Source organism: Andrena cerasifolii, chromosome 10, assembly GCF_050908995.1.
Source record: "Andrena cerasifolii isolate SP2316 chromosome 10, iyAndCera1_principal, whole genome shotgun sequence".
Taxonomy (NCBI): Eukaryota; Metazoa; Arthropoda; class Insecta; order Hymenoptera; family Andrenidae; genus Andrena; species Andrena cerasifolii.
This window is the reverse complement of record NC_135127.1, coordinates 11,901,662-11,916,124: the sequence shown is the minus strand read 5'-3', so window position 1 is coordinate 11,916,124 and position 14,463 is coordinate 11,901,662. Positions and strand designations below refer to the sequence as shown.

The window sequence follows — 14,463 nt, the reverse complement described above, 5'->3', positions numbered from 1 at the left end:
AAGCTGCACGGTTAATTCTTACTTACACCGAATTGTACACGGTGTATGTATTTATCTTAGAAAAATGTCAAAGCGTCGCTAAAACATTGTAGTCCTTTATTTGATCATAGTCTAATACAAACCAGTCAGCACTGCGCCATCGAGATAAACGATGTGTAACTCCGCAGAACTTCAACTTTGTAACGTATAAAATGTTAGTTAACTTTCCAGAAGGATTAAATTCACTCAAAGATCTCGAAACACAGTGGATATAATAAACTATTTCCTCAAACACGAGCAAGGCGGGCAACGCCGCGCATTTTTGAATTTCATTCTTCTTAGGATTTTCACCATTCCTCTATTACCGAGAAAATGACTGCCACATATTTCGTGTGCTGTATCATCAACGCAATAAATATATAAGATCGGATACACATATCTAATTTTGATAAAAAAAGCAAACGTTTAATAAACATAAAGTTAGGATTTATACCTTCCTTTCTATACTTTCTGATCTGTCACGAAAGCCACCCTCCAAACTAGGGCTGAACGGAAAAAATAATATATTTACGATGCGCATTGTTACTCTGCCGAACGAGGGAATCTGACTTTTTATCACGCTCGAACTCGTTTTCATACTCGTACAGATATTGAACTTTTCTTTCTCTCTTTCCTTCTTTCCCGTCATTATACAATAGTAATAATATACATCCACTGAAACGGTACAACACGCCGTATCCTTTTTTCACCCTCTTCTCTCATAATCATTCTGTATCTCCGAGCAACTTTCCTTTCTTCTTCATGTAACAAGTAAATATTAATTATCGATAAATACTATCCAAGCTACACCTACGTACTATCGCATAGAGAAACGCATTAGAAACGGTATAAAATGGACATGTTCGTGTTTCCTGAACAACGCTAAATTATAATAAATCGCGCGGGCAGGCGCGGGCGCGCTGTTTCTGTATTAACATCTTCTCCCAAAGTATACAATTGTGCACGACTTACACGATGATACGGCGTTCGATAAGTACACCGTTAAGTTTTCGAGCAGGAAACGGTTAAGATTAAAAGTGTGCTTGTATATTAAAATCGGGATAACCAAAGTAATGTGTTGCGTGTATTTTTAGGCTCGATCAACCCCCTTGGCCCTTCAGTCTTTCTTGCAGCTCAATAGACCAATCCTCTATTCCGTGTCTCCTTAAACACTCCTTAAATTTCACTCGATGGTTACGTTAGACGTTATCAAGCCTCGCCTGGTCAACCAGACTCTGTAAATTGATCGACACTTTGTTGTAGGAAAAGATTTTGACGAAGCAAGGAGTACGTGCGACACTTGGAATTAAAAAATTTCTCTCTCACCCTAAGCCAGCCCCGACCAGAACGGACAAAATGTTTGTAATGAACAGTGTGTAAAGGACTTCTTTAGAGAATAATCCAATCTTGCCCACTTTCGTCGTACGAATGCTATACGACTTCCTCTTGTTCATTCCGAGAGGGTGCTTGAATTTCCAGTCTCTGAAATATGAGATTAGGTAAGGAAATCGTTTGTTCGTCAAGCATGCATTTAAAAACAAAACATTTCACTTACTTGGGCGGAGCTTGGTCCGGACGCGAACTCCATTCATATATCCAATCGGTGTTTTTATCCGTAAGTTCTGGCTCCTGCACAGAATAAAATCAGATTCGTTAGAGGAGTTTGCTGAAACGCAGAATCCTTCAGCGCGCCAAACAGCCAAGCGTTTCTTACGAAACTTTTTAGTTCGTATAATTGGAAAGCGTAGGATCGTGCACGTTTAATCGAAAGTTACGTTCATCCGATAATAACGAAAAAAAAGTTTATTCTCTCGAGATAAACAAGGCCGTGAAGTACGTAAAATGCAACGAGTATTGTTGTCCACTTCTTATCTACAAATGACTCATATTGGCGGGCAATCAATTGCAACGTCAGCGGAATTATTGTACTTATATACAATTAGTAACTGAAATCTAAACCAACTACGTACATAGCATCTATATTCTGTACTTTATACGCGTAGATACAGCTGATTTCAATGTTTTCAACGATGCAATGTCACTCTGGAGATTTTCGATACTGCTTGAAAAACTAGGCATTATTCGAATAAATAGTAATGACAATAAAATTCAATGTATGGCAATCGCTTGCCAACTTCGTAAATGCGTGTATAATAAAAACTTGTCCTACTTCCGAGAATAGTGTCTATCCAGTGGTATCGAGCTACTCGTAGTAATAGTGGTAATAAACTATTCCTCGTCCACCTAAAATCACATTTAAATCACTTTACACCTATTTATAGAATACGTCGTCCCACGATGGTTCCAAGGCGTTCCTAACAATTTCATTCTCGGCTGCGGCACAACGCGAGGACACAAATCTTTGTTGTTCATCGCACGCCAGAACAGGAACGCAACCAACCTACATATAATATATACTAAATCGGTTCAGAGCGAGTAACAAGAGCACCGCTCTGGAACCCATTAGAAGTAACAAAGGCAACAAGGGCAATAATAATAACCAAGAATTATACGTACAAGAGGCTTAATGACGAGCACAATGTTCGAAATAAAATTCAATTATTCGTCAGCGAGCACAAACAGAGCATGGGTCGTCGACTCGTCTACGGGTGACCAAGTTACATACATACCAGAGGTCTTCTATGAAATATATGTATGTACAGTGGCGGACGAAAGAAAGTTTACAACCTTTAAAATCGCATAACTTTTTTAGAATTTATTTTTTTTTTTAACTAGAAGGATTAGTTTGCTAAATGACGTATGGTAGTTTTGAAAAAAATGCAGTTGATCGGAACAGCAAAAAAAAATAAAGGTTGTTTTTTAAACTTTTTTGTGAGGCTGTAATGAAAAATCAAAAAACTCAAAATACCTAACCCAAACCTTTAAAATCGCATAACTTTTTTTAGAATTTATTTTTTTTTTAACTAGAAGGATTAGTTTGCTAAATGACGTATGGTAGTTTTGAAAAAAATGCAGTTGATCGGAACAGCAAAAAAAAATAAAGGTTGTTTTTTAAACTTTTTTGTGAGGCTGTAATGAAAAATCAAAAAACTCAAAATACCTAACCCAAACCTTTAAAATCGCATAACTTTTTAGAATTTATTTTTTTTTTAACTAGAAGGATTAGTTTGCTAAATGACGTATGGTAGTTTTGAAAAAAATGCAGTTGATCGGAATAGCAAAAAAAAATAAAGGTTGTTTTTTAAACTTTTTTGTGAGGCTGTAATGAAAAATCAAAAAACTCAAAATTTTCATCCAAATCGGTTGACGTTACTCTGAGCTACGAACACTTAAAGATCGCAAAATAAGGTCGAAAATCGTGAAATTCACGAAATCAGCGATTCTATTCCAAAACGACCATACACGTCACTTAGCAAACTAATCCTAGCTTCTCAAAAAAAAACTCAAATCGTTTGGACCAGTTCTAAAAAAGTTATGCGATTTTAAAGGTTTGTAAACTTTCTTACGTCCGCCACTGTATATGCATCGTAAACTTTTTTAAGCATATAGATACATATAAAAAAGAATAGGTTGCCTGGTTCACCAAAATCTGCCCTATTATCTAGGGAAATCCATTTAAAGAATCATAGCCATGTTTCTGAGATTTCACGGAGTAACGCGAGAGTACTCGTGTGGAATGAGAGCCTAACGGCCCGGTTTACTTGATTCGATGCAACCGTGTCGTATTGTTAAGTATCGGGGATATCCCTTTTCAGAGCGTTTCTTGGCGCACGCGTTCGAAGTGTGGGAAGACCGGTTTTACGTGCAGCTGAGGAGCATACGAGTGAGTCGCGCGTCGCGAGTGGCGACCACCGATTCGCCGTTCGCGATCGCGTGATCTGTCTACCGTCAGTAACCGTAACGGGGAAACAGCCGCTGCGTAATATGTACCAGGGAATACACAACGCAGGTGAACGATCTTTCTGCATACGCGCATTCAAGTGTATTTCCTCTTCTGACAGAACAACTAAGTATGTACCTATCCCTTAAAATTCGACGCTCGCAGTGTACACGTACACTTCTCCTTTCCCGCGTGGCAAGCTTCTGCTGGGGATCGATCGATACATGCCTCGAAAATTTTTACCCGAAATCCCACTGACTTGTTCTATTCGGATATGAAGGCTGTTCGGTCTAACCGCAAAAAAAAACACGAATGCGATCGGATGATCCATACGGTACACGTTACACGGTACCATGGTCGTTACACATAAACCGTAAGCAAGTACATAGTGTATGTATGTACATATCGAGCCGACAATTCGTCCAGAGAAAAGGAAGAGGAAAAGAAAGAAATAAGTGCCACACAAAAAGAAAAGCTTTAACATGTTGTCATTCTAACAGCTTATCTGGCGGAGATTGAAACAGAGAAACGGCTGAAAATTCTGGGAGTCGAGATTCACACGCTTTCGAAGAGGCGTGTGTAAATAAAGAAACCTCGCCGATAATGTATATATAGTATATCACATCGTATCATACATATGGCTCGGCTCGACGCGGCTCGACTCGGCTGAGCTCGGCTCGGCCCGAATCGACTCGGCTGAGCTCGGCTCGGCCCGAATCGACTCGGCTCGGCTCGGCTCGGCTCGGCTCGGTCCGACTCGACTCAGCTCTTCGCAGCTTGTTGTCGATACGCATTACTCATCCTACTTCGATACGAGTATCTTTGTTACTGCTTTGACTGTTGTCCTTTTTGAAAATAAATCGGTTGACACTGTCAACGATAAATACCGAAATATCGCGTGTTTCGAGGCAAAATCAACATCGTAAGTACTTACTGTACCTACACGTTTGCTGACACATCCAGACACGTTACGCACGGTCTTTCCTAAATCACGAATAATATAGCAGTACCTAGTTGACTTTAATGAAGATAAGTCTCGTAGGAGGACTTGAAATTGCCTGCCACTACGACAACCGATACTCATAAACTGTGAATAAAGAATGCCCGTATATATAGGTACAAAGTATATAGAAGAAGCTCACAATCGCGTCGATTTAGAAAAAGGTTTCCCTGGTCCATAGTGATCGTTTCTTTTGTTCGATAAAACTAGTTGCGCGCCCTCTTCAAGTGCTGGTAAAGCACACAACACTCGAATATACATATGAATATGTAAGTAGTGTGTACGCACGTAGTATTGAAAATCTATTGTGAAAAACTGACCTTGTTGCAGCTGTAATTTATATAGACCCCCTTCAACTCGTCTTCCGTTGAAAGTTCCGTGTTAGGGCTGTTTGGTGGACTTTTCGGGCTGTAATAGAAGATTTCACCAATTTTATACAATTTTTTGTGTACCTATAATCGGGGACCAAGTACGTCGGTAAGTTTATTTCTCCAGAGATGATAATAATTCAAAGAATTCCACCTTTCTCTCGAGTTTGTAGATCGGATGTAGAAACTTATAATTTAGAATACAGGTGGTGAACACCCTATGCTAGCGCCTGTTTCTTTGAATTTCTGGTACCTAGCGAAGATACTGAACTCCAATCTTTTGTTGAGTAAAGCGTAGAAATATAATAGCTGCGAAAGGCATGAAGAAAAAAATCCGATGACAACAAAGTCACACCGAAGTTAAGGTTGATCCTCACTTATCCAACTAGACGGCGCGGCCCGGCCCGACCCGGCGGCAACAAGCGCAACAGGCAAGCCCCGTTCGTCGAAATATTATTCAATAGGTTGTTCATGGTAATAGTCGTATCGCCCGTTACCCGTTACAGATCATCAATGGAACCGATGGTATATAACGACGAAGCGTTGCCTGCCTGTCTGCCGCCAGCTGTGGGCGGATATGTAATAGGGACAGACAGGGTAGTGACAGCGACTTGTTGCCTTTTTCTTTTTCCTTTCATCCATTGATATCCACCTCTCCTAAATAGTTCCGAAGCCTCCGCGATTCCAAAGAAACTGTCCAAAAAAAGATTTCTCCTCCTCCCATGCTCCCCAGGAGCCGACACCGGTCGCTCCACTCTACCGCATTTAGCTCGCGATAAACACCACACCACCACCTTCCTCTTTTTTTCATCCTCTAGTCTTAACAAGCAGTAAAAGATCAAATTTTTTTCTACCCGGCCATGTTAAACACAGGACATCCAGGCTCAATTATTCATAACAGCTGAATAAGAAAATCTTTCGGACTGGCGATCCTTTTAATTACACCGGGCAGTATAATACATAGCGTAATAAAAAGGACAGTCTTACCTATCCCTTGGCGTATCTCGACGAGAAGACGCCAAAGAATGCCTGGCGGACGATTGGGTCGAATCCCTTTGCGCTTCCCTCAGAAGTCGCAGGTACTCCTCCCCGCCGCTACTGAATGGCAATGGTGTTATCCTGTCGGGCACAGGATTTAGCTCCACCCACGAATCTACGAATTTCAAAGCAAATCTGAAATATGCGCGCCACTCGCAGGTACAACGCAGGTAGAAAGAAAACCCTTAGCCTAAAAGTTAAGTATGCAGACATACAGTCGTAGATTAAATAAGAGAAAAGATTATTTTTTATTTTTTAGTGCATTTTTATTATTTGAAGTTCACTATATATTCACAAAAGTTTCAGAATTTTTCGAATTTCCGGGTTCAAGCTGTTCCCTTGTTAGTTAGATTGCTTTAGCGCCCCCCCCCCCCGTGAGATTTAAAGTAAAAAAAATGAGTTTAAGAAATGAATGGTGGTGGGGATGTGAACCAGCAACTCGTGTTTCGAGAGTATTTTTCTGAAACACATTTCTTTGTCTCATGTCTCTGAAAAGTTGGCGGGGGCCAGCAGTTAAACCAATCTAACCACACAACCAACTACAGATCAGTTTTTTTTTTGACTATCTCGAAATGTCCACCAGTTCCGTCATTTGTTTTGTTTCGCCCGTCGCGATTTATTTATAGAAACAGTACATAAACATAAACGGTGGTCCCATGCTGACGCATACGCTGCCACCAACGCGTAGGCACTTTTATATCTATAGTACATATGCAGCATTCATTGGAGTAGTAGCAGCAGTTTTTCGCGAGTATCTCGGAAACAAAGGCCAAGCGGCCGTTATATGTATCTACTATGTGTAGGGAAAAGTTGTTAAGAATGTTGAGTTTTACAACACATGCATATGTATGTAAATTTCATGAAAATCACCTTGCTTGTTTTTAACTCTCGAGGTGTTTATAACGCGCGAAGATATGTACCTGCGAGTCACGATAATGATTCGATATATAACAACGTGTTGCTTCTCCTGTCACTCGTGTCCCTCACACTCCTCACTCGCTATCGTATGTACTTGTGCGCATTCAAACCTTCCTGAATCGATGCGACGATATTGGGACCATTTATACGTGCGATGGAATAAATCAGATAGACGTTGAGAAGAGATTCGGCCTTGAACTTGACCGGCTACCATGTTTGTGCAGACTGTTATAAAAATAGAATGCATCGGCCAATTTCTAGGATATTGACCATCCAATTGTCCAGTATACGTGCGATTTAACCGATTTAACGCGACCGGCAAACAGCGTGGATCATACTAACAATGATGTTTACAAAATAAAGCAACGATAACTATTCTGCTCGCAACGACTAACGATTACGGTTGCGTATCGTAAATTTCTTCCTATATGTAGAAAGGATTTTATAAACATAGAACCATGAAACTATTTTTTTTTCTCTCGATTGATGTTGAACAACTTTTCAGAGAGGATATTTGACTAATACGAAGCAGAAAATCAACCTAAACCCACTGACGTCGCGTCAGTGTGAGGGACAAACAGACAATCGCGCCAAAATCTTTCGAATTACCTATATGTAGAAACTTGCTGCACGTTAATATATAATATTGCTGCGACGGTGCATTCACATCGAGTTTGAATGGGATGGAATCGAGTTGAATCGAATCGAATCGAGTTGAATCGAATCGAGTCCATCATTGGTGGAACGTAATTACGGTACGATATGTTTTAGAAATAAATTCGCATGCGACGTAAATGTCAGCGAAATCATGTTTGTTTATGCGTCAGCCAGAGTGACGCGAAATGGCCGCAACAACAGCTTAGGGCCTACGGTGGTAACGACAGCTGCTCGCATCGTCCGGTAAAACGGCTCGTTTACTCACCGCCCAGTAGCTCGTCCGAAGTCAATTTTACGGTGGACGACATTACGTCTGCGATCACTGGTTCACTATACAACTAGATACACGACACTTGACGCACGAACCGATTAAAACCAACGCTCTCCGCAAACTTGGCCAATAGCGCAAAGACGACAATCGCACGACGATCGCCCTGACAAAATGCTTGCCGCGTCGCACGACTCTGCTTTGTTTTGATGAAATATCACGAACAGCCACGCACGTCAGCCTGGCCGACCAATCGCACGGCACACGCTCCAATGTAAATACACTGCTCGAGTCAAATCGGAGCTTCTTCTTCTTCTTCGCACCACGTCACTCAATACACATTCTTCCACTTCTTCTTACCATTCTACATGCCAACTACACACCAAGCTTACAAAAGACGCGTGCGTGCGCGTGCGCGCACATATACGTATCATGTATTTAATAATTAATCAAAACTGACTAGGCGTCCTAAATTGTAATTTTACATTTCATTGTCGTATATACATACCAATATATAAAGCACTGTAGTGTAATTTATTATAAATATAATGTAACGATATAACGTTATGCTGTGTGTGAATAATTATTCTGACATTGATATACCTACATTTGAATTAAAAGATCTTTTTGTAAAATGAAACATTGAAACGATCATGAGCATAATTGCTCGATCTGCTCGATCCGCTCGATCTATCAACTTACACTACTTACCACTACTTACAATGGACTTACAGTGGCACAGAGTACATACACAGAGTAGAGTGCATTGCTCTTTCTGTACGTGGTGGCAGCACCATCCCAGCATCACTTCAAGGGTTAATTTGTGCGTTGCGCGACACGTATCTTACCCATGAACTGCGTAAATCGTGTTTCGTGTTTCCTATCGCGAACTGTTTAAAGACGCTTTGTTCAAAGGTATGTTTACACTTCTGGTTTGGTAGAGGATCTCCTTCCAATCTAATGATAACAGACAGATATGCGGTGTAGTTATGAATAAAGATTAATAAATATTGCCCCGCCGTTACTGCAAGTGGACAGTTAAAAATGGTTGCCCTGTAACAGATCTGTCAAGCGCTATTCTTCCGTGTCCGATAACTACGATGCGATAAATATAGTGGTTCAAAATTTTCAGTCATTTACGCGCTCGATAATAATTGAAAGGCAAACGTCGTAACTGACCCGTATCTCTAGAGGTAGAGGAAAGTCTAACATCACAGTCAATGCTAACATATGTGTAAACCAGGCAATTGCATATTCATATTTCGACGTTTCGTGCGTGTAAAAGAGTTCAAGGTTTCATTTCGTTAAACACTAATAACTTTCCAATGTAATACATACGTTTGATCCTGTCAGTGAATGGCTGTTCCATTCGTAACATACTCGATTCTAATGATTCGAATAATACAGATAATCCGAATTCAACCGTCAACATCGTTCGTACTATTACCCGAAGATTAACTATTAATTATTATAACTTAACCGGAGATTAATTTCTTCTTCAGAGAATTACTTGCCATATCGCTAAACACATATTTGGAATGAAAATGAAGATTCCAAACGGTAGTTCTGGGAATGATTACGGACATGAAACTGACATTATCTCTTATATGGACAATAATTTCGACTCCGAAATTGATATACAAGGAGCAGAGGAGAGCGATTTTTCCGAATATCTATGGATGGAGAACGAGGAGGAATTTGATAAAGAGGTTGAATAACGAATATTTCTTTCACTCGCTCGTCGATAAAGTGAAAACATAAAAATGTTTATCGTTCAGGAAGATCAGGATGGTAATATTTTAAATTAAGATTTCAAAACAATATTATAGGTAATTCAACAGTTAATGGAAGAAGAACTTACGGAAGAATGCTTAAAAGCGATGTGGGAAGATGAAAGGCAACACGAAAGGAACACAAATTCCATTGCTTGGTCAACAGCCACGAGCACGCCTGAGAATAGCGGCGCTGAACTCTCTCAGCAACTTAGTAATCTAAAAATGCACGATAACCTTGCTAAGCAGGTATATTTGGATCAATGTATTCTATTCAAAGTAATGTCTATTACACGTTAACTGTAAGGTCATAAATGTGAATGCCCGATGTAAACTTTTAGAGTACGTTAAATCCAAATGCGGCCGAGTTCGTTCCAGCATTCAAGTCAGCAGTAACGTCTGTAAGTACACCGCCAGAAGTTACCACCAAATCGTCATAGAAGCCATGCATTCCTTTCTTTAAACTCAATAAAAATGGGCTACGCGTATGGCTAATGCTTACCACCATGAGTAACACAGTTATTAACTGAATGGTATTAAGAGTTAAACGACTGTGACTAAACGTACAAAGATATAACGAATGTCAAAGTGGATAATACGTAATGCTGTTATATGATATTCAAGATTAAGAAAATCAGTTGCATAACCATAAATTAAAGAAAAGTGCTGATCAACTTTTTATAGATGGAAGATACCGTGTGTAATTCTACAGATATTTAAGTTTACATATACCTTTTTTCGCAATATAAACAATAATATCATAAATTGCTTGTTACAAAAAATTTGCAATTCACATCTTTCTGTTTAGCACCGAGGAGAATTATCCTTGGAATCTTATTTAAGATATTACAAATTCAGGCAGCATATAAAAAGTAAAAAAGAAAGAAGAAAATAACATAGTACAGACAGATTCTGGTATCTTTAAGTAATTCCTAACGCATTGCGTTCATTTGCCTAGAAATTATTTTCTACGTACATATCTATGTACACGCAAAGATTAATTGTTGCATCCAAGACAAGCATATCTTTTAATTCTTTATTAAGACCTGAAAGTTTTTATAATGTAGTATGCGTTTCTAGGTGAAACATTTCTTCAAGAGTTCCTTTTATAACACTTATTTTATACTGGTATACATCCTCTGTATTGTCACCGACATGAACTAAGAACAACATATTGAGGTCGTTCAGACTGATCTAAGTGAAATGTTGCGTTGGAGAACGTGTTACAACCAATGCATACTTTGTTGCTGAAACATACTTAATATATCCAATTGTATGGAAAAAATTTTAATCGTGATTTTTATTGTCAGTTCGCTTTGTTTGAAAAAGGATAGAAAGAAAGAAAGATAGAAAAAACAGAAGCCTATGTCATAATTCTGGTCCTCTATCAGCATATGTATGTACACCCGAAAGACTTCAAGATCTCGAATGAAAGTCTTACACAGGCTGTGAGGGACTGTTTCCGTGGCTCTCTTTAGCAATACTGAGAGTCAATATATTATTTACTTACTTTAAATAAGTAATAAAATTTCTACAAAATGATATTTCAAAATTCATTAGAATATGTATATGAAATTTAATATTTAAATACCATGAGTGGTGAATATACTTTAGACAAGAGGAGTAGTTTCCATCCTGTTCATTGCATTATGTTAACTTATTAAGTAACATTCATGCGTTACTTAATGATCCAAGTTTTGAGATCGACAGTATTACGATAACAGCCTAATAGCAATTGAAATGCACCGTGTTCACCACTTATACCGTATGTACTGCTCGGAAACACACATTTATATACAAATTCTATTAATATCTCTCGCATTGTGATAGATATACATACTATCCGGATTTTTTTAAGGTTGCGCGTGATAAAAATTCGTATTATTTTATTCACAACACATACACTTCAGTATGAATGCAGGAACTGTGATTATAAAAAAAAAAACAAATTAAATAGATTTATCAGATAGTGCTACTCACACTTGAGACATCGTATCAATTTCATAGCGCTTTGTATTATCTTCCTTTTTAAAGATTTTCATATTACTCTTATTACTCGTGGCTCCTTGTAAAAAACGAAAAAGAAAAACGGAAAAAAAGTAGTAGTAATAATAATAATAATGATGATGATGATGATGATGACGATGATGATAATAATAAGAAAAACAGATAAGAGAAAAAAAAAGGCATATAACATGTAGTTCGTAACAAAATACATTACACATATTTATAGATTTATTTCAGGAACACTCGAATATCATTTAAATATAATTCATGTGGAAAAAGTAACAATCAAATTTTAGCAATTTTCTCAAATTTCCAAATTTATCCTAGCACGGAGAGACTGCTGTTTTCGTAGATTTAAAGCTGTTGGTTTAACAGGACCCGGTGTACATTTAGTTGATTATCCATTTGTTGCGCATAGTATCGATAGAGTGGCATACATATAATACACCACGCCAATTAAAACATGCTATTTTTTTTTATTAGTTTCTATGCTTATACTTTTTGCAAGAAAATCGTGAGGGAAAAAAAGGTCCAAATATAAAGCACTATACTAATAATTATACAAACATGCATCTTACATTCATTGAACCCGCGTCAAATGAGTTGACGTGCAACGTTTGAATCACATGTATTAATATCTCGAATGGCGTGCTATCTATTACAGTGAAAGGCTATCTTCTAGCATTAGAAGGAAGTAGCGATTTGGTTCGATTACGATGTAACCGATATTATGAAAATGTCTCACTGCAGACTATCTCGGATTTTCTTTGTACACGGAACATTTATAAATTTAAATAATGCCTGAAAATAACTATGAACTTTTTCTATGAATTATTTTAATAGTACCTGTATTTATTTAGCATGTAATAATAATACGACTAATAATAGTAACGACAAAATAATGTAGATTTTAAAGAGTAAGCAACTACAATTGTCTCGTATGTTATGTATAATAAAAAGCAGTACTACGTATAAGAAGAATTATGGAACGAAATCTCCGAACGTAGCGGTAAAAATGATTTGTAACATCCGGATCAGTGTGCACAAACATTGCATTCTACTTTCGCTCCATCGTGTATGTGGTTATGCAATACATCTGTTTCTCAATTTTATGTTAAAAGGTAAAAATTGTACAAAATTTAGAATGTAAAAGAAATCATGAACTAGGTAATGTTTCTTACAGAAACGATGAGTTTCGTCTTCTGTAATTGCCACCCGGATAGGCAGGCAATGCGTAACGAATTAGAACGATAGCGATTCTATTTTTTAAGTGAGTTTCAATTATATCACACCATTGCCATTAAATATTTGCATTTGTGGGTTTCTCGTATTGTATAATTATTTCTGTAACATTTAGTATGCAAATGAAGTATATAAAATACAAATCTGTGTATTGTATTTGAATTCTTTAATATACCCAGCCCTCTTAGCTTCTTGTAATGCTCATTATAATTCTCAAAGTTACACAACTGTTCGTGAACCGTGCGAGTTGCGAAAAAATGAAGAAAAAAAAAAAAACAAAGTCGACACCTGTTAAAAGCATCACCTTATATTTGGCAACGAATCAGTAACTACAATTTATTTTGCTGCTATTTCTACATAAATTAATATTTGTCTTGCAACGATAAAAAAAGTGATACCAATACATGTTATACGGTGAAATCTACAAAACCCGAAATTATCCTACGTCAATTTCGGTAAACACCGCATACGTACGTAGGTACATGTGTGTAAGTATATTATAATAGCTACATGGGCACAAATGCGATAGTAAATGAATGTCTTAATGAAAAGTCGAGTTTTACTATGCTACTTCGTGTTTCTTCACAAGTAAATGCAACATGCTTTCATTATTATTATCATTATCACACAATGTTTCCTACAAAATTTAATAATGCAATGGATTTTCACCAGTCGGTGGCCTGTAATTTCAGATAATTTTCCTAAAATAGTGAATTGAACGTGGACAGTTTTATAGCCATTATTACTAATTTGCAAACTCAAATAATATAACGTGCCAAAAGTTGGAAATACTCGCAAATCGATCAAATGCGTGAGACACGGCCCGCAAGTGATGTAGTATTTCACTTATGATAAAAAGTATGGAATTGGTATCAGTTTCTTTTCTTTTTTTTTTAAATTACATCTTATCGACTAACTGTAATACAAAATCGTGATAAACAAAATTCCTTCGAAAACTTGTAATCATATTTACTTATATACAATAATTGTTAAATACTTAGACCCGCAGTCTCTTTATTCCAATGCAATACTGTGTTACTTTGATAGATGAGGATATCCATCCTCGTTCTTCTTTTTTTTTTTGTATTTTGCTTTATACCGACTTATTCATGCAGATATATTCAAATATAAACTGAGCGTGAGATTAATCATTCGAAGTCATCACTAACATTATTAGTTTGGAAGAATGTTAATATTACGTGCATTTCGCATGACTTTATGTGAGACATAACAAAGTATGCGGCAATATTATTGTCAAAGAATAGATTGCAAAACAAGCTATCGTCGTCGATGGAACATATGTACGTACAAAAATTCAAGGCCCATGATTATTG

At 37.6% G+C, this 14,463-nt stretch overlaps 2 protein-coding genes and 1 long non-coding RNA gene across 4 annotated transcripts; 2 read left to right on the top strand and 1 right to left on the bottom strand.

Moving 5' to 3' along the window:
- Positions 1-75: 75 nt before the first annotated feature.
- Bnip3 (BCL2 interacting protein 3) lies at positions 76-8,489 on the bottom strand. Its single transcript, XM_076822267.1, has 6 exons — positions 8,106-8,489; positions 6,215-6,380; positions 5,180-5,267; positions 1,574-1,647; positions 1,345-1,500; positions 76-1,253 (listed from the first exon to the last, which is right to left on the bottom strand). The coding sequence occupies exons 1-6, from the start codon at positions 8,146-8,148 to the stop codon at positions 1,202-1,204; spliced, it is 579 nt and encodes a 192-aa protein (XP_076678382.1). The 5' UTR covers positions 8,149-8,489; the 3' UTR covers positions 76-1,201.
- Positions 7,279-8,283, top strand: LOC143374276 (uncharacterized). The gene is made up of 3 exons (XR_013086635.1): positions 7,279-7,585; positions 7,689-7,938; positions 8,015-8,283. It is a non-coding gene; the product is annotated as an uncharacterized LOC143374276 (long non-coding RNA).
- A 398-nt stretch (positions 8,490-8,887) lies between the features above and the next one.
- Paip2 (polyA-binding protein interacting protein 2) lies at positions 8,888-13,285 on the top strand. Of its 2 annotated transcripts, none has more exons than XM_076822271.1 (4): positions 8,888-9,023; positions 9,611-9,817; positions 9,938-10,129; positions 10,222-13,285. In XM_076822271.1, the coding sequence occupies exons 2-4, from the start codon at positions 9,647-9,649 to the stop codon at positions 10,318-10,320; spliced, it is 462 nt and encodes a 153-aa protein (XP_076678386.1). In that variant the 5' UTR covers positions 8,888-9,023; positions 9,611-9,646; the 3' UTR covers positions 10,321-13,285. The 2 variants fall into 2 exon arrangements, with proteins under 2 accessions (XP_076678386.1, XP_076678387.1); XM_076822272.1 differs by lacking the exon at positions 8,888-9,023 and adding an exon at positions 9,145-9,301.
- Positions 13,286-14,463: the final 1,178 nt, after the last annotated feature.